The sequence below is a fragment of the Eulemur rufifrons genome, chromosome 2 (assembly GCF_041146395.1).
Source record: "Eulemur rufifrons isolate Redbay chromosome 2, OSU_ERuf_1, whole genome shotgun sequence".
Classification (NCBI taxonomy): Eukaryota; Metazoa; Chordata; class Mammalia; order Primates; family Lemuridae; genus Eulemur; species Eulemur rufifrons.
The window spans coordinates 18,996,552-19,021,705 of NC_090984.1; the positions used below are offsets into that span (position 1 = coordinate 18,996,552).

The 25,154-nt window shown below is 58.8% G+C and overlaps 1 protein-coding gene across 1 annotated transcript; it reads right to left on the reverse strand.

Moving 5' to 3' along the window:
- Positions 1 to 200: 200 nt before the first annotated feature.
- Positions 201 to 24,968, reverse strand: PALM (paralemmin). The gene is made up of 9 exons (XM_069481458.1): positions 24,917 to 24,968; positions 14,028 to 14,079; positions 13,519 to 13,599; positions 13,301 to 13,431; positions 11,589 to 11,739; positions 9,772 to 9,793; positions 8,342 to 8,401; positions 5,653 to 5,784; positions 201 to 2,260 (listed from the first exon to the last, which is right to left on the reverse strand). Exons 1-9 carry the CDS (start codon positions 24,919 to 24,921, stop codon positions 1,731 to 1,733), a joined length of 1,164 nt encoding a protein of 387 aa, XP_069337559.1. The 5' UTR covers positions 24,922 to 24,968; the 3' UTR covers positions 201 to 1,730.
- Between the last annotated feature and the right edge of the window lie 186 nt (positions 24,969 to 25,154).

Sequence of the window (25,154 nt, forward strand, 5' to 3'; positions counted from 1 at the left end):
AACGCCTCCGGCCCCACAGCACTGGGGTGAGCGTGTGCAGGAGAGGCCTGGAGAGGGGACGCCGACTCCCTGGACCCTGCTTGGCCTCCCCTTTTATGGCCCAGCCGGCTGGTGGGGCCCCACCCCCGGGCCTAGCCACACCCTCCCCGCCCAGGCGAAAGCCAAGAACTCCAGGAACTGGGGCTGTTCACGCTGTTTATTTGCTCCTCTGGGAAAAAGTCAAGAACATCGGGGGCCTCATCACACATCGAAAGCAGAAAGGGGGCGGCAAGGGCACTTCAGCGAAGGCTCACGGCTCGAGGGATGCGGGCAGACTCCAGGGAGGAAGAGGAGGGGTTCCAGGTCACCCCCAGAGAGGGCCTCTCCTCCCAGCCACCCAGGGGCAGAGCTCAGACTGGGACCCAGGCTCCTGTCTGAGGTTGCCCCTACACCTGCCCTGCTGAGGCTGCAGGTGGTCACTGGACCCAGAGGTGGCCTGGGCACTGGGCACCAGGCTGGAGGCCCCTAGGGAACGGGCCAAGATGGAGCCTGGTTGTCCAAAGCCAACACATGAGAAGAGGGTGTCTGTGAGAATGTGCACGAATGTGCCTCTGGGGACGAGTGTGGCTGCCCCCAGGAGGGGAGCCCCTTGCCACTTCCAGTGAGAGGGGGCTGGGGCAGGCTCACGTTGGGCCAGGGGCAGGCTCACATTAGGCTGGGTTGGGCCCCTGCTGCAACCCAGGGGGAGCCTTCCTGTCCCAGGCTGCTGCGTCCCTCCCTCCACTGCCCGGAAATGCTGCAAGCCCAGCAGACTGGCAGGCGGGGCCTGATCTCTGGGGTGTGGCTGGGGGGACCCAGGACCCTGGTCCAAGCAGGTTGGAGAAGAGGCCAGAGGTGGCCCCTGGGGTCCCCAAATTAGCACCAGGAGGAAGGAGGGCCCAGTGGGGTCAGGAGCTCAGGACAAAAAGCGGCTCACCCGGTCCCATGACTCTTGAATTGCCTGTCTAGAAGACAGCCCAGGGGCTACAACACCTCCTGAGGTGGGGGAATGTCTCCAGGGCTCCCCTGCCCCAGACTCCATTGTCCACTGGCTGGGCCCATAGAGGGCGTGGGGGGCACAACAGGCTTGGGGGGGCCAGAAGGGCCCATCCTCCATCCCAAGACCTCAAGCCCCAAAGGAGGCACGGCCTCACCCCAACTGCCCGAGATTGGGGGGCCAGCATGTTTGCCGGGGAACCCCACAGAGCCCCACTTCCAGGGCCTGAGCAGGCCCTGTTACCCCTCGGCTCCTTGGGTCCCTCTCCGGCAGGGTGTCCCCTCAGAGACCTCATCAGAGGTGGCAGAAAGGCACAGGCAGGAGGCCCAGAGGGTGGCAGGCTGGCCTAGGGCAGCACAGAGGCCACGGGTCATGCCCGCCAGGACCACGCTGGGCGTGAACCCCGCATCTGTGAAGCTGCCGTGACGGGGGTGGGCGGGGAGGGTCTTTGTTTCAGGAAAAGGGGGTCTGTCCATGTCTCTCTCCTACCAGGTGCAGGTGCACGGCTCTGGCTGGGGTCAGTGTTGGAGTGTGGTGATGGGTGGGGCCCCGTCCCTCTTTCCAATGAAAGAAACTCAGAAGGAACACGTGACAACACGGCAAGTCCTGGGGCCCGTGAGGCTGTGGGTGGAGGGTGGGCAGGTGCCGGGAGGGGCCGGGCTGGTGGGTGTTTGTGGAACGGGGCAGGGGCCGGGGTCTCAGGGGCTGGGCCGGCTCACATGATTAAGCAGCATTTACAGCGCTGCTTCTTCATGTCAAGGTCCTGGGGGTCGCTGGTGGTGGCCTCAGGAGTTGCCTGATTCTCTTCCCCTGGGCCCGCAGCAGTGGGGGGCTCAGCGGCACTGCCATTGGGTGGCGCAGGCTCCTTGGGCTCGGCCGCGTCCTCGATGACCACCAGCTCCGCAGTGATGGTGTCTTGGAGCCCCAGTACCTTCTTGGTCTCGGCTTCATCCTCCACGTTCTGGTAGCCCATGAAAATCATCGTGACTGGTGGCTCCTGGCCAGGCTGGATGCCTGGTGGGCCGGACGTGGCCTCCCCTGGCTGTGCCTGCACTCCGGTGATCTCCCGCCGGGAGGGCGTGGTCCTCACGGCCTCCTCCACAGCCCCCCGGGTCTCTGCTGCCCCGGCCGTGGACCCTGCCTCGCTCAGTGTGACCTCGTCTGCTTTGTGGATGAGTTCGTCCACCTCCGAGGAGCTCAGTGGGTGGATCCCGTTCTCGGCGGTACCATCCACGGCATGGACCACTGCGCGAGGAGAGACAGGGAGAGTGAGCTGGTTCCCAGACGGGAGGGAAGCCTAGGCTCATCCTCAAGGCTAAGGAGGAAATCACAAACTAGATTACACATGAAGGATTGCTTGACAATTAAAGCTCCCTATTAGGATCTGTGGATACAGCCAAAGCTGTACACAGAGGAAAATGTATAGGCACAAAAAACCCCCATGTATTAGGAATCAAGAAAAACTGGAAATTGGCTGGTCCAAGTGCAGTAGTGTTTAAAACAAATTGATCACAATGAGTTACAGATTCCTTTGTTCCTTCTTCACTCCCACTGCTTCACTTGACTAGCCTTTGGAAAAAAAAGAAAAGAAAAACTGGAAATAAATGAATTGGGATTTTATTGTCTTTCATTTTGAAGTACAGTTGACCCTTGAACAACATGGCTTTGAAATGCGCAGGCCCACCTATATGCAGATTTTCTTCCTACTCTGCCACCACTGAGACAGCAAGACCAACCCCTCCTCTTTCTCCGCCTATTCATTGTGACAATGATGAGGAGGAAAACTTTTATGAAAATCCACTTCCACTTAATAAGTAGTAAGTAAATGTATTTTCTCTTCCTTTGATTTTAATAAAATTTTCTCATCTCTAGCTTACTTTATTGTAAGAATGCAGTACATAGTACATATAACATACAAAGTATGTGTTGACCAACTGTTTATGTTATTGATCAGACTTCCAATCAATAGTGGGCTATTGGTAGTTAAGTTTTGCGGGAGTCAAAAGTCATATGTGCATTTTCAGTTGCACAGGGATCAGCACCCCTGACCCCCATGTTGTTCAAGGGTCAACTGTATTTCTATATTCTTTAGCTAACTAACTGCCACACAATCACCTTGCAAAGTAGGTCTATTTTTTTCCATTGTAAAGACAGCAAAAATGAAAGTTCAGAGAAGGGAAGCAATTATTAGCCAGAGGTCATGTAGCTGGCCAGGGCTAGACCCCTGTTTTTTCCTTCAGCCCAGGTCTGTTCCCTCATATGAACAAATACCACCCACCCTGGGGATCTGGAGGTTCGAAGTTACAGGGATTCTGATACTTTTCCATCTTTGGGTTTATTTGGTGGATCTTGAATTAAAGTTTCATTCATTTCACCCAGTCTTTCTTGTTTTCTAATAAGTGCCATCAAGGCTATGCATTGTCCTCTGAGTTCTGCTTTGGCTGCACCCCACAGGTTAGACTATGCTGTCCTCGTTAAAGCATAGTTTATAATTTCCATTTTGATTGGTTGCCATGTTAAGCCAAGATTTATTTAGAAGGTTTTTTTTTTTTTAAAAAAAATTTCAAGGAGTAGAGGATAAGACATCAACTTTATAATAGTCCTTACAACTTCCTTGGCAGCGTAGAACGTGGTCACTTTCTGGAAATATCCTACCTGTGATTGGGTAGAGTTTTATATATACAATCAATCTTGTTAAATAGGTTTCCCAAATTTCTCCAACTTTACTCATCTGTGTCTCTTTGATTTGTCACTTCCTGAGCTGTGCTAGACTCTCTAAGGACCAGATATCACACCCTGGAAGGACTCTCAGCTGTGGTCTGACACCAGCCCTGCAAACTCCTTCTAGAAACACAGTTGTCCTGACCACACTGGGGGTGGGGGGTGGTGACGAAAGAGGTGGCCCCAGGGACTCGCCTCCTCTCAACCAAGGGTCAGAGCCCTTGTCCCCAGCAACAAGCCAGGAGGAAAGTTTTCCCCACTGTCTGTTTCCAACCCCCTGGGGAAGGCCGTCCATGCTTCAAGGGTTCCTACTAACTTTGGGCTGGAGGCCCAGAGGGTGGGGTGTGTCTTGGGCACACAGAAGCCGGCTGAGTGTTTCCCATCGGCCACTACCCCAAGATAGGCATCCGAGACCTTGGCTGCCATGGAAATGGATCACCTTTCCGTTGCTAAGCAACCAGAGTCCAGTCTGGCAGGTCCTGAGTCCCCAGGGGCTAGGGAAGGCAGAAGGGGGTGGAGTGGCCTCCGTGGGGGTCTCTGTGTGGAAGATGAGGCCCCGGAATGGTGAGAGCTGGAGCCCACACCCCAAAACCACCCTGGAGCTGGGCTGTAATGAGACCCCCCACCAAGCGAACCCTGGGCACTCCAGAGGCCCAAGCTGCCCCTAAGGACACAAGGCTTTGGGAATCAAACCACAGTGCGATAATAAATGCTTCACACCCACTAGGTTGGCAGCTACAATAACGGCTAATAACAAGTGCTGGGGTGGGTGGAGACGTTGGGGCCCTGGTCCACGCTTATCAGAAAGTGGCGGGTGCAGCTGCTGTGCAAAACAGTTCTCAGGGTCCTCGAAAAGCTATACATGGAGTCACCGTATGACCCGGCAATTCCATTCCTAGGTACACACCCAAGAGAAACGAGAATATATTAATACATCTATACAAAAACTTGTGCAGCGTCACAAAGCTAAAAGGTGGCAAAGACCCAAATGTCTGTCATTGGATGAGTGGACACACCCAACGTGGTCCATCCACACACTGGAATGTCACTCAGCCACGAAAAGGGACGAAGCTCTGACACAGGCCACAGCATGGATGGACCTTGAGGACATCGTGCTCAGTGAGAGAAGCCAGACACAGAAGGACACACAGTGTGTGACTCCATTTATATGAAATGTCCAGAACAGGCGGATCCACAGAGATGGGACGTGGCTTCGTGGTCGCCAGGGGCTGGGGAAGGGATGGGGAGTGACTACTGCTGGGGATGGACTTACTTTTGGGGTGACAGGATGTTTTGGAATTAGATAGTGGTGATAGCTGTACAATTTCAAACACACCAAAATCTGCTGAATTGTATACTTTATAAGGCTGAATTTTAGGGTCCGTGAATTATATCGAGAGAGAGAGAGAGAGACTTCGGGGCTTTCGTGTGAGGCTCCCTGGTCCTCCTGGGATTCCTGGCTTCCCCGGGGGCATCTACCACGACCTGTTCCCCTCTTGGCTGTCAGAAAGAGCCCTTAAAGGCAGATGGGATCTCAGGGTGGTGGTCTGGGCTCGACCCCCTGTAGGCTTTCCAAGGCCCTCGGGACACAGTCCCTCCCGCCACTCCTCACCGGCCCCAGCAAACTCCGTCCCACGTCTGGACCTGCCCTGGCTGCTCCCCACACCCCGCCGTGCATCCAACCAGCCCCTGCTCCTCTCCGCTGAGACGCCCCCCAGCCCCCTCCCCCCGCTGTGAGACCCTCTCTGGGCCCCGTACGCCTCTGCGAGTTTCTGTAGCCTTCCTCACAATGGCAATGACTGGAGTGAATTATGCATGAGCTCTGGACGGAAGGGCGAGGACAGAAGCTGAGTCCACGCCACGGCCTCTGGCTGGGGCCTCTGGTGGGGCAGGGGCGGGGGCGGGGGCTGTCGTACCTTTGGTCTCATCTTCGTAGACTTTGATGCCCTGAGGGAGGGGCTCCCGGGGGAGCAGCGTGGTGCTAGACAGCACCCGGGTCTCCCCCGTCACCTTGTCCTTCTCCACAGTGATCTCCACCGAGTACATGGCTGGCACGAGAGTCGCGGGGTTACGCCATGGCCCACCCGCCCACGTGCCCCCCGCCGGGCTGCCGCCAAGCCGGGAAAGGGGCAGCCAGCAGCGCAGAGCCAAGCAGCGACACCCTTCCACAGCTCCACAGTGCCCAGGGCGTCTCGTCTGAGTTCCTCTGCTTGGCATTCAAGGCCCAGCCTCTGCCCCGCCACCCTCTCTGCACACCGTCCTCCACTGGGCCACCCAGCTCTGGTCTCCTAAGTCCGGTTCTGTCTCCGCCACCTGGAAAGCCTTCATTGTTCCTGCTTCCTCAGAGCACTCACAGCAAGTCCGAGGGAGGCCCCGCCCCGCCCAGGGTCACAGCTAACATTTGAACTCAGGTCTGCAGACCCGCAGTCCCCAGCCCCATCTCTCTCTGCCCCGCCGAGGACTGCCCCAGCCACCTGGACGTCACGCTATGTCGACATGAAGAAAGGATGATTCCCTCTTAAGATAAATGAATGTCACTACCCGTGAGGCATCTCACCCCTCAGTCATTACTGCAAAACCACACAGACACTGAGTACCAGCAGCCGCCGCCCAGGCCCGCTCTAGGAGGAACTGGCGATGCCAAGTGCTGGGGGCCACTGGGCCTGTGGTCACCTGGTTCTCCTCCTCCCGCTGGCCTCTGAGGCTCAGGCCCAGCTCTGTCCGGACTCTGCTCTGCGCCAGGGACCTTGCCCAGGCCCCGGCTGTCATCTCCACTGTGTGTCAAGGACGCCTGCAAGTCTGTCTCCACTGGACTTTACCCTGGACTCGACTCCTTCCCACCGCCGCCTCCACGGCTGCCCTTCTCGTCCCACGGGAGCCCCACGCTCACGCGTCCAAGACCCCACTCGCAATCTGCCCCCTGCACCAGCCCCCACAGACAGCTCTGTCCTTCCCACCTCCCTCTCTCTCTCCCACACCCACACCCTGACCGTCTGCACACCCTGGGGGCTCCACCTTCAGAACATCCGGAATGGCCCCCACCTGGCCAGGCCCCAGCATCCCCGGGAACAGCCCAGTCCCCTCCGCCCTGGTCTCCCAGCATCATCCATGGTCTGGTCTCCCTGAAGCCACCAGAGGGCGCCTATGAGCACCTGTCGGGCGAGTCCCTGCTCTGCCCACAGCCCTCCATGGCTCCCATCTCCCTCCTCCTGCACGACCTGCCCTGTCCCTTTCCCACCTTCCCCTCCTCCCTTTCCCTCTCCTCACTCTGCTCCAGCCGCATCAGCCTCCTAGTTGTGCCTCCAACACGCCAGTCACACCCTGCCCCAGAGCCTTTGCTCGGCTGTGCCCTCTGCCTGGAACACCCTTCCCTCAGATATCTGCATGTCTTTCCCCCTCACCTCCTTTGGGTCTCTGCTTAAATGCCGCTTCTTAAGTCAGGCCTCCCCTGGGCCCTGTGATTTAAATTTCTTCCTCCCTCCAGCTCCCCATTCTCTGCCTTACTTTGCTCCCTAAGTTATTGTGTAGGCTCCCACAGGCTGTGTCCCCCAGCCCTGGCACACAGCAGGAGCTCAGTAAGCACTAGAATGAATGAATGAATCAATGATTGTTATTCAATCCCATATCCCTGCACAGCCTAACACCTGCACACCCAGACATCTATGTCCAGGGCTGCTCACACAATTGAGCAGGTTGTGCACTGCTCAAAGTCACTGGCTGAGGGGACCAGCCGGGGCACCTGGCCTCGGTGTTAGCCAGGGCTGGTCTAAACTGCATACGGGCCTTGAAGGTGTCCCCCACCATGGGAGATGCTACCCTCCAGCTCCTGCCTCCTGGGACAAACCCCCCACACCCCGCTGGGCCATGCAGGAGACCTGGACCTCCCTCCCTTGGGAGCCCCAATCTGTCTTCGCTTCCTTTCCTTGGTTTTCTGCTATTCCAACTCACTCCAAAAACAGTTATAACTTATCTCCATCATTGCTCCTGTTTTATGCCAAGCCCTGGGTGTAAGGTCAGTACAACTGCACCCCTCCAGCAGGTGGAGACATTCAAGGCACCACATGTCACTCGGAGAGAGGGGACTCGAACTCTGGCCTCGCACCCTGCATGACTCAGCGCTAACCCCGACTTTCCCCTGCTCCTGAGAAGAGTAGCAGTGCCAGAGAGCTGGCCTGGTCCCCCCGAGGGGCCGGGCACTCACTCTCCCCCGAGGCAGCCGGTCCTGCTGCCCGAGGATGGTGGAGCAGGTAGGATTTACAGCGAGCGTGTTCAGGCGTGAGCACCCCCCGCACACGCACGGCAAGCCTTGAGGTTAAGGTGGAATGAAAGCCGCGAGGGGCGTTGGGTTAGAGCCGCCATGCGTGAGGGCCCGTCTTCTCGGGGAAGCGTGGGCCTGCGTGTGACCAAGGCGCCCAAGCAGTGGGGCATCCCGGCCAGCCTCGGAGCCACTGGCTCGGTCCAGCCACCATCCCCCGTAGCCACAGCCCCCACCAGACACTATGCGGGTGGGTCTGTATCACCCCCACTCCCCCAGGCCCCCCAGGACCAAGGTACAGCGCTGGGTGGCGGCTGGATTTGGGGGCCGGAGCCTGGGGGCCAACCCACCTGCCTTCATCATGGTGGAACCTTCGACCGTCCTCACCGGAGTGTTAGAGACTCTCTTCTCTGCAGGGGAGGCGGGGGGGTGGAGAGAGACAGAGGAGATCAGAGGGGACATGGTCATGAGGGCCCCCCCAGACACCCGAATGCCCTCACACACACATGCGTCCAGAGCCCCCAGATACCGGGACCCCCTACACACCCGGCCCCACGGTCCATGCTCATCTCTCAGCCCAACAATTTTCACAAAATCCCTGAGAGGCCTGCATGGATTTTTTTTATAAATTATTAATTTTTAATTCTACAGTAAGACAAGGAGACACTCTCCCCATGAATAATTAACACACAACAATCAGGCCAGAGACACTCCAGGCACCACAGCAAATCCCAGCCGGTGGCTCTCTCCTTCCCTGCTTGTGATGTGCAAACATACACGGTTAACGTGTGTTCTTAAGATACAATTTATATGTAACAAATCTCCTATACCTAACGACATAACAATATATATAATAAGCTATGATATCTAATCTAAGAATATATATATATATATTTCTTATCTTTCTTCCTCCTTTTTTGAGACACAGTCTCATTCTGTCACCCAGGTTGGAGTGCAATGGTATTATCACAGCTCACTGCAGCCTCCAACTCCTGGGCTCAAGTGATCCTCCTGCCTCAGCCTCCCCAGTGGCTGGAACTACAAGCACCACCATGCTCGGCTAATTTTTCTATTTTTTTATAGATGAGGTCTCACTATGTTGTCCAGGCTGGTCTCGAACTCCTGGGCTCAAGTGATCCTCCTGCATCAGCCTCCCCAGAGTGCTGGGATTACAGGTGTGAGCCACTGTGCCCGGCCAAGAATATATATTTAAATGTCGTCAAGATGTGAAATATTGGCAAACATGTATCATCTACCTGCAATAATTTGGGTGTAGAGTGTGCATAAAATGAGTCACAGAGTTCAGACCTTTGCCTTTTTTCTTTGTCTGTGCTTTGTGCCACGTTGGTGTGCCTGCATGGGACCCCTGTCCTATTCAATAGAGCCTGGTCCCAGGCCAGGCCACGCCTTTGTCAGAGCACGTGGGCCTGGAGCAGAGACGCGAGGGAGGTCAGACCCAGGGCCTGCGGACACAGCCAGGCGGGAGCTCCCCAGGGCACGCCCACCGCCAGGCTCAGTTTCCCCCTGGGTACCGAGGATGCTGCAGTTCCTCCCCCAGGAATGTTGTGGAAACTGAGGGAAGGGATGGTGAACAGAGCTGGGAGTGACCCAGGCCCAAACCCAGGACTCAAGGAGAAGCACGATAACAATGAATCATTGCTGCTATTACTGTTATTACTGAACAGCAACAACTGCAACTGACCCTAACCCTAACCCTAACCCTCCATGCCCGCCATCCCCGCTCTGGCCACCAGAGGGCGCAGAGGCCCCACGTGCCTACCTTTGGCTGTGGCCACCGGGGTCTGCAAGAGAGAAGAGGAGGGGTCAAGGGCGTCCTCCTGCGGACCAGGCTCCCCACCTGCTGGGAAGGGGCTGGCGCAGCGGGTGACACCAGATGCACATGCTTCCTGTCTCTCTCGGGGTTGAGGACAGAAACGCAGGGGTCCCCCTCCCTGCGCACCACCCTCAGCAGGGCCTGCAGGTCACTCTGGACCAAGGCACCACCGTCACCTCCTCCCAGATGCTGTCTCCCGTCCGGCCCAGCTTGGCCCTGGGTGGTCAGACCCCCGCCCAGGAGCCTCCCCTCCCCCTTCCCCGCTGTGCCCAGCCCCCTGACCACATTGGGTGAATCCTCCTTCCCCATCATGTCACTGGAGGTTTGCTGCTCCCTGAAGTTACTGCGTCATTCACCCAGCAGGGGCCTGTCTCTCCCCCAGGGCGTGGCAGGGACCACATACGTGTACTGCTGGGTCTCCCATGCCAGCCAGCACATAGTCCACGCTCAATCTACTCTCAGTGAAAGATACCTAGAGAACTCCTACTCCACCTTGAAAACCCACCTCCTCCAGGAAGCCTGTGCCGCCCTCCTGAGAAGCAGATGCTTCCGGATGCCAGCAATGCCCCACAGGGCCCCTTGAGCCCCAAAGATAACAAACGGGGTTGGGACACTTCTGGATTCACATTAACACGCTGCGGTGACCACTCGAGTGGCACCCAGAATTACAGGGTCTGGTATTTTTTTTTTTTTTAAAGTTAATTTAACATATTTATTCATTAAGTTTTCAGATTACATTTTCATGAATGGTCGACCTTGTTTACACACTTAATTAAATTTTCTCAAATGTTTTATACTATCTTTACAAATATCCTAATTTCCCCCCAATTTCAAGTACCTAATGAGGAAGATTTCCAAATCTAACAGGCAAAGTCACTAGAGCCCCTTGAATGACCCATAAATCCAACTGGTCAAACCTTTTAATATATTAATAATTCGGATTCCCTTAAACATTCAATACAGTTTATAAACAGCCATATTGTCTGAAATTGTTCATTTTAAAATCACAAGTCTAATTGTTTTTTGCAGCAAAACCATGTGGTTAACTGGTGAGCTTCTCAGGGTCTGGTATTTTTATAGAGACAGGGTCTCGCTCTGTCGCCCAGGCTGGAGGGCAGTGATGCGATCACAGCTCACTGAAGCCTCCAACTCTTGGGCTCAAGAGATCCTGCCGCCTCGGCCTCCCAGAGTGCTGGGACTACAGGCGTGCGCCACCGTCCCCAGCCCAGGGTCTGACTTTAACACAGCCCCGCATAGATGTCAGTTCCCGGAATCAGTGGGTAAAGTTCACTAGAGACCACTCCGCTGTGTCGCCTTGAGCCAGTCTCTCAACCTCTCTGGGCCTGGGCTTTCCATGTCCATCAAACGGGGACACCGTTCACTCCTGAAGGGCCATTGGGAAGATCAGACAAGGAGATGTGTGTGTACAGGCTCTATCAAAATAACAGCAGCGGTGAGTAGGTGGCACCGCTTGGTGTCAGGTCTCGTGTAAAGGGCTCCCTGTCCTAGCATTCACTGAACCCTCGCGACAGGCCCAGCAGAGGGGTGTGCTGATCGCTTGCCTGTCTTACAGATGGAGAAGCTGAGGCCCAGAGACAGAAAGCAACCTGTCCTGGGTCACACAGCCGGGAAGTGGCCCAGCTGAGACGCAAACGCAAGCACCAGCTCCCATGCAAGCTGCCCCCGCGGCCACACCGGCAAGGACATGGACAGGGCGAGGTCTCACTGGGAGGCCGCCCTGGGACCCACCTCCTTCTCCTCACCTGCTGGGAGTTCAGAACCACCTCTGCCTTGGGCTCCTCCTTGGCGGGGCTGGGGGCCGGCGCCCGGGCGGGGCTGGGGGCTGCCGCGTTCTCCTTCACAGCAGCAGGGACGACGTCCCCACTCTCCAACACCTCGATTTCCTTCTCCAGCCTGGGGGAGGTGAGTGTGTGGGTGAGAACTCACCGGCAAGTCCGCAGCCCCAGCCCTATTCTGGGGCTTTCTGTGGGACAACTCCCAGCACTGAGTGTTTCCTAACACCCCTGTGTGGTCTTCTCACCATACCCCTTCACGGTGGGGGAAACCGAGGCACAGAGGGAAGAAGTCACACGGCCCACCAGCGTGGCGCCGCGATTCAAACTTCCCAATTTGTTTCAGATGAACCCTCCTTTCTTTTCCACTGGAATTCATGTGTTTTCACAGGAAATGTTATCTCTCCAGGGAGAGTGGAAAACCGTGTCATTTTCCAAATACTGGAAGATAACAGGACCAACAGATCCAGCAAAAACAAAACCGGGATAGTAAATCCCAGCCACTGGCTTTGGTGAGGGTAGGAGCGTGACAGGCAGCTCCCAGAGGTGGGCCCAGGTTGGCAGGCAGGACGCAGGGCTGGACACCTGTCCCCCTCTCCCCAAGGAAAGGACTGGAGACCGTGGTCAGCCTGGAGGGCTTCCGGGAAGAGGTGTCTGGGCAGAGTCCCTGAGCAGGCAAAAGGAGGGTGGGAGAGAAGCAGCTGCCCTGGGGTGGAGGAAAGCGCTATCAGGCTAAAGTGAGGCCACCACCCCTCCACTGTGGTGCCAAGCCTGCTGCCCCGGAGCTGTGCCCAGCAGGGGTGGATGGAACGAGCCCCGTGATTCCCCTGACCCTGCCCCCGCCTGGCATGGGCCCATCTCCCAGCAGACCCACCCTGCCCCAGGGCCAGGACCGGCTCTGCCCCACCTCTGGCCAAGCACCCAGGGCCAGCCAGGCACACAGACGGTGCTTAATGTCTACTGGAATCCTCACCTCCCTGGTTCACAGGTGGGGAAACTGAGGCTTACAGAGGTGGAACTGGCCCCACCCACCCCTGCCTTTAAGTCCCCCTACCCAGGGAGAGAAGTCCCAGCCCAAGGTACCCCCAGGACCGGGTGGAGGCGGGGACACCACAGAGCAGAGACAGCAGCCAGCAGTGGCCAGGCTGGGCCTGCTGGGCGTCCAGTGTCGGGCCAGTGTGCCACGTGACCCGGGCAGTCCTCCGCCCCCTGGGCCTCTTCCGTGGCCAGAGCAGGCACTTGGAATTCTGGTCGTCACTTCCCTCCACCCTGACCCTTGGCCCTGAGCAGAGCCTGGGACTCCCGAGTGCCAGAAACTCCAGGCCTGTGTCCCACCAGCCCCACAGGATGACCATGTTCCCCATCCTGCCCCTCCCCGGGGCTTCCTGCAGACCCAGCTGCCGCGGCCTCTGCGGCCTCCGCTAGCACCCAGTGTGAGCAGGGAGGGTTCGAGCCAGCTGGGCTGGCGCCAGGAAGCCCCGGGGGATGCCAGTGCCGGCAACTCCCATCCTCGGGGACCCTGGCGCCTCCTTGAGCCCACGTCCTTCACACATCTGCTCAGATGGGGGTGTCGGGGGGCGAAGGGGCGATTCTCATCCCTCGGCCCCAACAGGCCACCCACTGCTGCCCGGTCAGGGTCAGGTTAGGGTCAGGGCTCTGGCCCACACACTCTGCCCACCCACCTGGAGATGGAGCCCTCCAGGAGCTGCGCCTTCTGCTGGTCCTCCTGCATCTGCCTCCTCAGGTCCTCGTCACCCTCTGAAGCCGAGGATGGCGTCCCCTCCAGCAGCCAGCGCTCCCGCAATGCCTTGGACTGGGTGGCAGGAGTCCAGGTCAGGGCCAGGGCCGGGACCACCTCTGCCCCGCCGCAGCCGCCCTCCGGGGCCACCCCCTCCCCTACCTTCAGGTGCTGCAGCTGCCTCCGGTCGTCCTCCAGCTGCCGGCGCTTGTTCTCGATCTCCGCCTGCCGCTTCCGCTTCTCCTGAGGGGGACGAGGGGTTGGTGTGGGGGCCTCGGAGACCCCAGCACACCTGCCTGAAGCCCCACCCAGGGGAACCCTGCGTCCCGCAGGCAGAGGCAGCCAGCTCCGGAGCACGTCTGTGCTCCACCCCCAAGGCCCATCTCCCTGAGTGGTGAGAGCAAGGCTCTACTAAACGCCGGCCTCAGTTTACCCCCGACCCAGCAGGCAGAGGGAGGGCCAGTGGCCTAAGGGACTGAGGAGTCAGGCGTCTCCATACTCATTTTCATTCTGAGTGGAGGTGTCAGTGGGACTCGGACTTCCAAAGCAAATACTGTGCCCCTCAGCACACCTTGGTTCTGGGTCCCCGGCCGAGTGAGGGGTGCCCCTGGGACCCCAGTCCCATGTGCCACCCCCACAGGTCACCCTGTCCCAGGGTGGGAGGAACTCACTGCAATGGCCTGGAGCCGCTCCTGCTGGGATGTGGTCTCTGCCACCAGGACCCTGTGGGAGAGAGAGGTCAGCCTTGGTCCGCCTGCCCCTGCTGTCAGCTGGATGAGGTTCGAGTCTCAGGCCTGTTTCTTCCCAGCTGGAGACCACACAGGAAAGTGATTCCTGCTCTGAGCCCATTTCCCTTTCTGCACAGTGGGACCCTTCCCTGCCTCCTTCAGGACCAAGGGAGCCACAGCAGGAAGGGGAGAGGCTCCGCCTAGCAACCAGGAAGGGTTGAGGGAGAAGGGGGCATCCGGGCTGGGCCATGAAGGATGCATAGGAGTTCATAGGAAGGATGCATCAAACGTGTTTCAGGAAGAAGTGTGTCACCTCCTGGCCAAGACTGTTCGACTGATCAGGGCAGCCCTCACTGCACCCTCCTGCCCACCGAGCCCTATTCTGTAGCTCCAGGACAGGCACACAGAGAATGGGACATCCACCAGCCCGGCCACCCAATCCTGGGCTTGTAAAAGTCAATGATCCCATCCTGGGACTTCTGGGTGCTTCTCACACCAGTCTCCACTGGAGTCTCCCAGGAGCCCAAAGGCCCAGAGAGGGCAGTGGGCCTCCCAAGGACACACAGCCAAGAAGCAAAGCGGGGATTCAATTCCAGACTTTTGCTCTCATCCAAGCAATGTCTTTTGAGAGCCTGCCCAGTGAGGTTTCAGCCTCAGCCCCCAGGACTGGTATGCAGTAGGTGCTTAATAAACATCAGTGTCACCAGATGCATCTGAACATGGCTTCACACTGTAGAGGTTATGGGCCCTCCGTGGGGTTGGTGGGAGGCCAGGGAGCCTGGAGAGTGTGTACCCCCAGACCCTGTTAGGCACCAGCTGTGTACTCACTCTCTCAGGACAGAACCCTGAGGGTTCGGGTTAGGGTAGCACCCTGCCCCTGCTGTCCACACCTAACCCTAACCCCCACCTGGCAGGAGGGGAGGGGAACTGACCCCTCCTTCCCTCAGTCTCCTGCAGGGTCCCCCAAAGCTGCATGCAGTAGGAGCTTAATAAGATGCAGGGACCAATGAAGAACTGAACCAGCGCCAAGCTCAGGGCTTCGCTCTCCCTGTGAGGGACGTGACGATAACCTTGTGCTCCCAGGGCTTGAGGTGACACAGGGCGGAGACAGGAAGGGGGGGGGCCTGAACTCTCACAGGGAGTTTCTGGGTCTGTCCCATTCCTGAATGGTCCCAGGGCACGTCGCCCACTCTGGGCAGCAGCAGCAGGTGGGAGGCCCAGTCCAAGGGGCAGGGCCTGGCAGGACCGAAGGGGGTGTGAGCCTGGGAGCCAGAGTCTCCCAACCCCTTATCTTCACAGAGACTGAAATTACAGTCCATCCTTGGGTTCCACCGCCACCCGCAACACTCCCAACACCCCCAGCCTGGTGTCAGGGCCCGGAGCCACCTGAAGCCTCAGAAGAGCCCCACTCCCCACCGGACCTGTTTCCCATGTGCACACACACAGAGGCACAGACACCTCTAGCTCCAAACCCTCCTAATGCCTCCCCCTTGGCTCAGCAGGGAAACAGAGGCACAGCGTGTTGGCTTTGCCCCATGCCCCAGCCTGGGAGGCAGCTCCCGGGTGGAGACCTACCCCGGACCCCGCACTGCCTGCCTGCCTGCCTGTCCCCACTGGGGTTCAGTTCACCAGCCTTGTGGAGGCCTGTGAAGTCGCCCAGCTCCCATGCCCCAACAGGTGACCCCGTCTGCTCCTCCTCCCTTCCTGGCAGGTGTCACCTACCCCTCCCTCTCTGTGCCTCCCGGGAGCTGGGAGTACCAGCCACACCCTCTGCAGCTTCCCCTTCCCCTTCCTCAGGGAGGCTGGGTTCAACTGGCTGGAGTTCAGGAAAGGCTTGATCCAGCTTTCTGGCTTGTGGGTCCTTCCTCAATGGCCAGATCAGCTAGAGTTCTTGGCCTGCCCTGTTTCGCTGTGTAAAGCAGGCAGGGTGCCCTCTGCTGTGCTTCCCCATGAGGCCCAGCCCCTCACTTCCTGCCAACCCCCATCCCCCCCAGCCTAGGTCTCCAGCAACCCCTGCTGCCTCCCTGGCCCCCCACACTCCCCTCTCTACCCCACAATCAGAGGCAGCTTCTCAAAATGAGACTCGGACCCTGTCACGTTCCTGCTCCAAAGCCTCCCTGGCTCCCATCCGCCCTTGGAAGAAACACGATGCCGGCCCATTCCCCTCCCTGCCCTCACCCCTTTGGTCTCCCCCTCACTCACTCTGTTGCAGTGGTCGGGACCTCCTAGCTGTGTACCAAGCTTAGTCCTACCTCAGGGCCTTTGCACATGCAGTTTCCCCTTCCCAGGGTTGGAAACCCAGGTGCGGAGAAGGCAACATGAGGCAGGCGGTGGCAGAGCTGGATTCAAACGACGACCCAGGTCCGGGCCCCACTGCGGTCCCCTCCCCGGTTTTCCATTCCAGGGACCCACCCAGGAAGGAGCAGAGCTCGGGCGAGAAGTTGACCTAGCAGCCTGGACCCCAGGGCACAGCGCCCTTCCCCTCTCCAGCGGGCAGTTGGCCATCCAGGCTGGACACAGGGACATAGGGCCTGCTGTGTGGCTGGCTCGCCAGGCCTCAGACAAGGCGAGCAGTGTCCTCTCCGGGCGGCCTGTCCCTGCCGGCCTGAGCCGGGGCAGAGGAAGGTCAGGCGGGAAACAATGTCCCCATCGAGGCCCAGGAAGAGAGTTCCCATCCCTCCCCACCCGTGTCCCTGCCACAGACGGAGGGCGCACACCGCGTGCACCCCTGGCCCCCTCCCCAAGCCTGGGGCGCCAAGCCGCCCCGCCGCCCCGGGCGCCGCAGCCTGGGGTGATGGATGGCGGGGCCCGCGGGAGGCGGTTGCCCTGGCAACCGCGCCGTCCCCATGGCAACGCGGAGGCCCGGCACGCGGGGGAGGGGCCGGCGCTGAGCATCCCCCGCCCCGGGCCTCAGGGGCTGCCTGGAGAGGGCGGGGTCTTCGCCGCCCCCACAGCTGGGGGTGCGAGGGAGCTTCCCGGTCGGCTTCCAGGGGAGTGCGCCCCGGAAGGGTCTCCACCGTCCCTGGCGCCAGGTCCACAGGTCAAGCCAAAAAACGCTCAACTTCCCAAATACGAAAAATAAAGCAAAACCCAACCCTAACGCGCTAATAAAACAGCAATGAAGTAAGAACGCCTCCCCCAGCGCTCGCTGCCTCCTGCGGGCCGGGCCAGCCCCATTTCACAGACTCGGGAACCGAGGCCGGCGTGAGGCACGGGGCGCGGGCAGGGCCAGGCTGGGCCAAGCTTCTATCCATCTGATGCCCCCTGCCCTGGGGTTGTCACCCCGTCGTGTCCAGGGGAGAGGCTGGGCCTGCACCCCGCGGTCCGGCTCCAGCACAGGGTCCCCCCAGGTCTGGCGGGGGTGGGGCGGGGGATGAGGCCAGATCACAAAGGATCTTACATGCTGGGTGGAGAAGCTGAGTTTCTCGGCCAAAAGGCCTCGGAGGGTTTAGGGCAAGATGGCAGGTGCCCTCGCTGGCGTGTCCCGGGGCAGGTCACTCCCGTATCTGGGCCTCCACCAGCTGGGCCGGGCAGTGGGCAACAGCTCAGGGCCGTCCGTGGGGGGACACGCCTTCCGCCCCCGCCCCGACGCCCACTCCCAGCGCACGCAGGCGTTCTGTCCTCGCGGGATTATTTTTACGGCGCTTGGAGCAAATTCTGGGCTGGCGTCGCGATGTAGGCGGCCCAGGACCCAGCGAGGGCGTCTTCTGCAAGCGCGTGAGATAATCCGGCTCCAGGAGATGAGCTAATAAGGTCCAAACCCAACAAGATCCCGGCAGAGGCCTCCACTTTGCCGGGAGATTATTTTTGAAAGGCCCAGAGAGGTTACGCAACCAGCCCAAGGTCACCCAGCGGGCAGGGCGGGCCATCGTCGGGAGGCGGGAGGTGTGTGTATGGGGGGGGGGCGTTGCATTTGTCCTTCCAGAGCCCACGCCTGGGCAGCTCCAACCAGAACGAGGGGGTCCCTGCCCGGGCAGGCGCGGAGCCCAGCGCCGGGAACATTCCTGATGCTAACTGAAAGGAAACAGCTGACGGCGACCTTGGCCATGGGGGGGAGTCACGCGGGGCTGGGAGGTAGGGTTAAGGGCGAGGCCGGCAGCCCCTTCCCCCACTGGGTAGGGGATGGAGGAGGGTGTCCGGATTCCAGCAGCTGCTTCTCACCTCCCAGAGGGACCTGGATTCTCAGGGGGGGGAGCCCCGGCCCTGGCAGCCCCCTGCCCTCCCTCTGCCACCACCCTGCCCTGCTCTAAGCCTGCCTGCATTCCAGCCCCAGTGTCCGCCCCTCACCCGCCATCAGCTCCTGTCCTCCCCCGTTCCCTCCTCCCCCTCCAAGATCTGCTCCAGCACAGCCGCCTCCTCCAAGAAGCCTTACTGAGCCTCCCTCGCCCAACGGGAAGGGATCTCCTCCCAGCCCTCCCAGCACTCAGCACAGGCAGGTGCCAGGACCACCATCGTCACTGGGGAGATGGCTGACACATGGGGCCACTGAGAATGCTAGGAGAGTCAAGGCAGAGAGGCATCACCCCACCAGGCTGGAGGAGGCGGCAGGGTCAGGGCAGGCCACAGACCCAGAGGAGCAAACCTGTTGCCTATTAACCTGGGGCTGGGGAGGGGCTGGACCCTGCCCTGGGCCCTCCCAGGAGGAAGGCAGTGGGGCATGAAGAGGGCCTGCTCTGGCTTCAGGTGGGGTGTCGAGGCAAACCCATCTGCAGAGACCAGCCCCAAAGACCCCGGGGCTCCCCTCCACCCTGTCCCACACTTGGGAGCATTCCACCATGCCCCCGCCTGGAGCACCCTCTCCCGGAGCTCTACAGACTCATGCATTCCCCAGGCCTTTCCTCAGATGGCGCCTCCTCATGTAGGCCTCCCCTCACCTCCCTAATAAGTGTCACCCCCAGCAGCCCCAAACACCCCCCAGCCCTCACTGCCAGGAAACACCTTGATCACGTCTTTTTTTTTCTTGTCTTCCTACGAGGACAGCAAATGCATCTTTTTTGTCCCTGCCTTGTCTCCAGCACCCAGTACACAGCAGGTACTCAATAAATGTTTGCTGAGGCCAGCAAGTCAATTAGGGTCTTTCCGCCGGGCGCGGTGGCTCACGCCTGTAATCCTAGCACTCTGGGAGGCTGAGGCGGGGGGGGGATCGCTCGAGGTCAGGAGTTCGAGACCAGCCTGAGCAAGAGTGAGACCCCGTCTCTACTAAAAATAGAAAGAAATTATATGGCCAACTAAAAAAAAAATCTATATAGAAAAAAATTAGCCAGGCATGGTGGCGCATGCCTGTAGTCCCAGCTATTCGGGAGGCTGAGGCAGTAGGATCGCTTAAGCCCAGGAGTTTGAGGTTGCTGTGAGCTAGGCTGACGCCACGGCACTCACTCTAGCCAGGGCAACAAAGCGACACTCTGTCTCAAAAAAAAAAAAAAACAAAAAAAAACCAATTAGGGTCTTTCCGTCATCAGAGGAAGGCCTTACCCATAGGTTCCCCAAACCTCAGCCCCTGCCTGTCATACTCCTGCCAGCCCCACAGGCCACCTGTCCTGTGATTACTTCCTCTTCTTTTTAAAGACACTCACTGTCACAACTGACATTTACCTAAGACAGCGCCTGGACTCCACACATTGAAGACAGCACAAGCTTCAGCCACCTTCAGGGTGACTGTACCAGTTACCACGTACAACAATCCAAGTGTCCATCGATGGATAAACACAACACACTGGAACATCACTCAGCCTTAAACAGGGACGAGGCTCCGACCCAGGCCACAGCGTGGATGGACCTCGTGGACATCGTGCTCAGTGAGAGACGCCAGACACAGAAGGACACACGGTCTGAGACTCCATTTACATGAAATGTCCAGAACAAGCAGATCCACAGAGACAGGACGTGGATTCGTGGTCGCCAGGAGCTGGGGAAGGGGATGGGGGGTGACTGCTGATGGGGACGGGGCTTCCTTTCTGGGGTGATGACAAAGTTCTAACACTGATTGCAGTGATGGATACACAACTTGGTCAATGTACTAAAAACTGCTGAATTGTACACTTTCAACAGGTTAATTGTGTGACATGTGAATTATATTTTAACAAAGCTGTTACAAATTTTAAATATATATATATATATATTTTTTTTTTCACATACACACACATATGCCTGTGTATAATGGACACACAAGTCCTCTCACCAAGGACCGGGCCAGGGCTGGGGCTGGGGTCCTGCCCACCATGCATGGGGTGTCTTAAGGCCCTGCTGGCCCTGCCCTGGGACTTTCCATGGTCAGAAGGATTTGAACACAAACTGATGAGGACATCACCTTCTTGCTCCGGGACAGGTATTACCAGAACACTATCCCCCGGCCTGTGCCCTTGCTGCCCTCCCCCGACACAAGCACATCCTCTGCTCTCCCAGGTTGGCAGGCCCGGTCTGGTCCCACTCCTCCCCCTTTGTCCACTTGGTGCCTTCTGCCGGACTGCCCTCCCTCTGGTCCTGATCCTAACCCACCACAAGGCCTGGCTCAGACTCCCCTCCCGATTCCCAGCCCAGCCCAGGTTCTGTCCTGGTGACTGGCTCTGACTGTCCCTCAATCCCTGCTCGAAAGCCTTGGGCAGGAGACAGCCACTCTGGCCCGATTTTGTGCTCCTCAGACACCAAGACTCCTTCCTGGGCAGGAGGTCCCCCGTGCAGCATGCAGGGCACCCGCCACCCTCCTCGTGTGTCCAGCGACCAGGCCAACTCTCCCTGACTAGGCTGCCCTCGGCCTGTGGGTAGCTCCGACAGCCACAAAGACCTGGAGCTGAGTGTTTGCCCACCCAGACATGGGGTTCTGCCCCCTCTGGCTCTGGTATTTCTCTCCAAGCTGCCCCCATGGCCTCTGTCCAGACTTAGCCACAACTTGCTGCTCCCTGGTCTCACCCCTTAGCTGCTGGAACCTTTTTCTTATGCCCAAAGTCAGCCTTTGGTCCTTCCCTGCTCATACACTGTCCATGGCTCCCCATGGTTGCCCCACCTGGCATTCAAGGCCCAGCAGGGTCTGGTGCCAAGAGCACAAACCAAAGAGCATTCTCTCCTTCCAATGTGTCCCCACCTCTGGGCCTTTGCACATGCTAGTCTCTCCACCAGGTGTACCCTTCTGCCTGCCTGGTTAAACTCCTAAGTATCCTTCACAGAAAAGGTTCATGAGGGACTGGACCAGCAAACCTTCCCCACACCTCAGAGAAGACTCTCCATGGGTTCCCAGACCTCTCCAGCTAGGATGGCCAGTGGGAAGCATTTGTTAATGACAGGATTCCTAGATCAAGAGAGGATAGCCGGGCATGGTGGCTCACACTTGTAACCCCAGCACTTTGGGAGGCTGACGCAGGAGGATCACTTGAGTCTAGGCCTTCAAGACCAGCCTGGGCAACAAAGTGAGATCCCATCTCTACAAAAATTTTAAAAATTAGCCGGGCGTGGTGCTGCATGCCTGTAGTCCCAGCTACTTGGGAGGCTGAGGCAGGAGGATCCCTTGAACCCAGAAGTTGGAGGCTGTAGTGAGCTATGATCGTGCCACTGCACTCCAGCCTGGGTGACAGTGAGACCCTGTCTCTACAAATAAAAAAAAAAAAAATTAAAAAAAAAATTAAAAAAAAAAAAAAAAAGGACTTGCCTTTCCCCAGGCCCTGCTTCCCCAAAGAGGGGGCCGGGTGGGGTCATGTCCCCAAAGAGGGGGCCAGGTGAGAAAAGTGAGTCCAGAGGAGAGTGACATGCCCAAGGTCTCATGGGGACTCAGGACTCCCCTTCTCCCTATCCCACCTCCCAAGTCAGCAGTCCTATAAGGGGTGGGCACAGATGCCCCAGGGGCTGAGACCCCTGACAAGGCCACCTTCTGTGTGGCTCAGTCAACAAACCAGGTTTGAAAGCTGATACCAGGGCCCCCAGGACCCCCCAGACCACAGTCACTCACTGGAAGGTACCAAAAAACTCCTCCCCTGCTCCCACCCTCCCCTGGGTGGGAGCTTGGACCACCCAGGAGCAAACCCCAACCCACACCTTTGCAGCTCTGTGTCTTCCATTTCCCCTGGCCACGCCTCAGTTTCCCTAACTCTCATGGCTGCTGTGAAGATCAAGTTCACACACACAGCACTCAGAACAGATGGGAAACAGCAAGCACCCACCAAACAATCACTAAGTAAACAAATTACCTCTGTACTTCTCCAACCACCTTCACATGGTTCCCCGACCTTCCCAGTTCTACCTATACATTCCTCTCCATCAAAGCCACTCAAATTGAAGTCAAATCCCCTTGTCTTAGAAAGAAATGTCACATTGTTACCAAGTCTGAGAAAAACCAGAATCCCCTGCCACAAACATTGTTCAAAAACACCACAGAAAAAAAAAATAGATACAATGAAAATAAAAGCTTGTTATTAAAATTCAATTATCACTAGATACAGTTGCCTTTTAACTGCCCCGCCTCTCCTTAAAAAGGGAGATTAGCGACTGTGAAAGCGTGTTAAAGACCCAGTTAGCACCCAGTTGAGACTTTCCCCTTGAAAACTTGCAGCCCTGAGGTGGGGAGGGAATCTGGGACAGTCTAGATGGTCAGAGGCTCAACTCTCTCCTTGTCCCAGGGTTCAAGCCCTGCCTCCCCCAGGACAGGGGTTTGAGTAGCAGAGAATGGCTGCTCCAAGCTAAAATATCTTTGTTTTACCACCCAGGCCCTGAGCCTCCCGGAGGGGCATAGCCTCACCCAGGGCCACAGAGATCCTCCCCAAAGCAGAGCCTGGCACCTGTCTCCTCCCTCCGCCAGCCACTCACACACTTGCCCACTTTCTGGCATGAGCCTCCCCAGGTAGTTACTCTCTAATTTTCCTTAAATCCTCAAATTAACAAAACGTAATCTTTTAATCAACAACATTTAGAATTCTTTACATTATTAAAATCCATTTCTTAAACAAACTTTCCAGCAAGACCAGCACCCCCGTAAGCCACAACCACCTTCCGTTGTCTTGGACTGAAAAATCCACGGAAACAGAAGGAGGTGAACGATCACGTTCTAGCAGCCGCTGCCTCAATGACTGAAGCCGGCTCTGGAGAGGGGCAGGTGTCCAAGACAGGGCAGTACCAGATGGAGCCTCTCTTCAACCATTGTCAACCCAAGAACCGCGGAGAGAGGCCTTCGCTCGTGGTGGCTGCTCAGAGCCAGTGAACGTCAAGTCCCGTATCTGTACCCAGAAAAAGCACTGGTGACCTACGGGTGGCCTGTGGTTGCCGTAACTGACCCGTGACAAAGGAGCCATAGGGGCACAGCAGGAGGGGCCCTCCTTGCACTGTGTGACCCTGGGGCAGCAGCAGTCCCTCTCTGGGCCTCAGGCATCCCCACTGGGAAAGAAAGGAGACAATAGGGTACAACCAGTATATTCCCTTATGCCTCTCTCTGGGTGGGGGAGTTTCCATGGCTTTCCCGTGGCAGCCCCCTCCCCACGGCCACACCCTGCCCAGGCCCTGCTGTCAGAGGCTCCCTGTGGGCCTGGAGAGCAGATAAACAAGTGAAGGGAATGTCGAACAGGCAAGCCCGGGCCCTGGCTCCCCTGAGCCCCTGGCTGGGCTCCCGGGGCGGGGTGGGGGGGAGCAGGCCGGGCCTTTGTCTGGCTTTTCAAAAGCAGAGGACACTGGGGTGTCTCGCTTTCCCAGGGAGGGAGGGAGGCGGCTCCCACTCAGCTGAGGGTGTGGTGGGTCACGGGTGAATACCCGGAGGAAAGTTGTCGGCTTAGAAAACACACCCAGTGGGAGCGACCAGTTTGGCCAGGCTGGCTGGACCTCCAGAAACCGACCTCGGTCCTCCGGCTGGGGCCGAGGGGCCCAGAGCAGGGCAGGTGCTGGCCCTGTCCCAAAGTGGGCAGGTGGAGTGACCCCAGGGGGTGCCTCCTGGCCCCTTGCCCATGCAAGCACACCCACAGCCTCCCGGTGCCCACCTGTGGGAGTGAGGGGTGGGTGGGGGGTCACCCTCACACTGGGAAGAGGGGACCATGTGCCTGAATGACCATGCACCCTCACTCGGCACCTGCTGTGTACAAGAACCTTCCTCTGCCAACAGCTCCTTCCCTGACCCCACAGAGGCCCAGGTCACCCACTCGGCATGCAGGGGTCCCAGGATTTCAAAGGGAGCCAGCAGACTCTTTTAGCTACACCATTTGAAGCCCCATCTTGGAGACACTGTCCCTTGGAGGAGATCAGACCCAAGCTCCCAACGCCTGGTCCTCTCCTCTCTTGGAGAGCAGCCAGGTAAGAAGCCCCCTATCTCCAGCGGTAACTCGGGACATCTGGCGGCTGGACCTCGCACGAGCAGGGGGCTCCGGACACCACTGGAGGCCCTTGGGAAGGGCGGGGGGACTGGCCCGTGCGCGCGTCCAGGGCGCAATGAGCGGTGCGCTCAGGCTGGAGGCGGGGGGGAAGGGCGGGTGAGCACAGGGCCGGACCTCTGCAATTTGGGGAGGGGTCGCTCCACCTCCCCGGGGCCACCCACAGGTGGCCGAGGGCCAAGGCTTGCCCAGGAGGCGCGGGCGGCGCGAGGGCGGAGACGCGAGCCACCCCTTCCCAGCGTCCTGGACTGCCCCCAGCCGATGCCTCCCGGGTCCCCAAGAGCCCGTGGGCCGCCGGGGTCCGATAGGGGGGCCTCAGGGCTGGCGCGGCCCAGCCCGCGTCCCTCCCGAGCTGAGCCTGGGGGGCCCGGAAGCCCCTCGCCTCCTCGCCTCCCAGCGGGGTCCGCGACGCCCCCGGTGGGGCGCGGTTGTGGGGGCCTCCCCCTGCTTCCCCGGCGCTCCGAGCCCCCACGCCCTGGCCCGAGCGCGCCTACTCACTCCATCTCCCCGCTGAGGTCCGGGTGGGTCCGCGGTGCTGGGCGGGGGCGGGCGCCGGGCGGGCGCGCGGGCAGGAGGGGTGGGGGAGGGGGCGGAGGGCCGGGCGGGGGCCCAGGCGGGCTAAGGCCTGGCGGCCCGGGCTGCGCGGCGCGGGGGCGGCGGCACCGGCTCGGGCATCGCCCCGCGCGCGGCTGTTTATTGTCCGGGCGGCGGCGGGCGCGGGGGGTGGGCTCGGCGC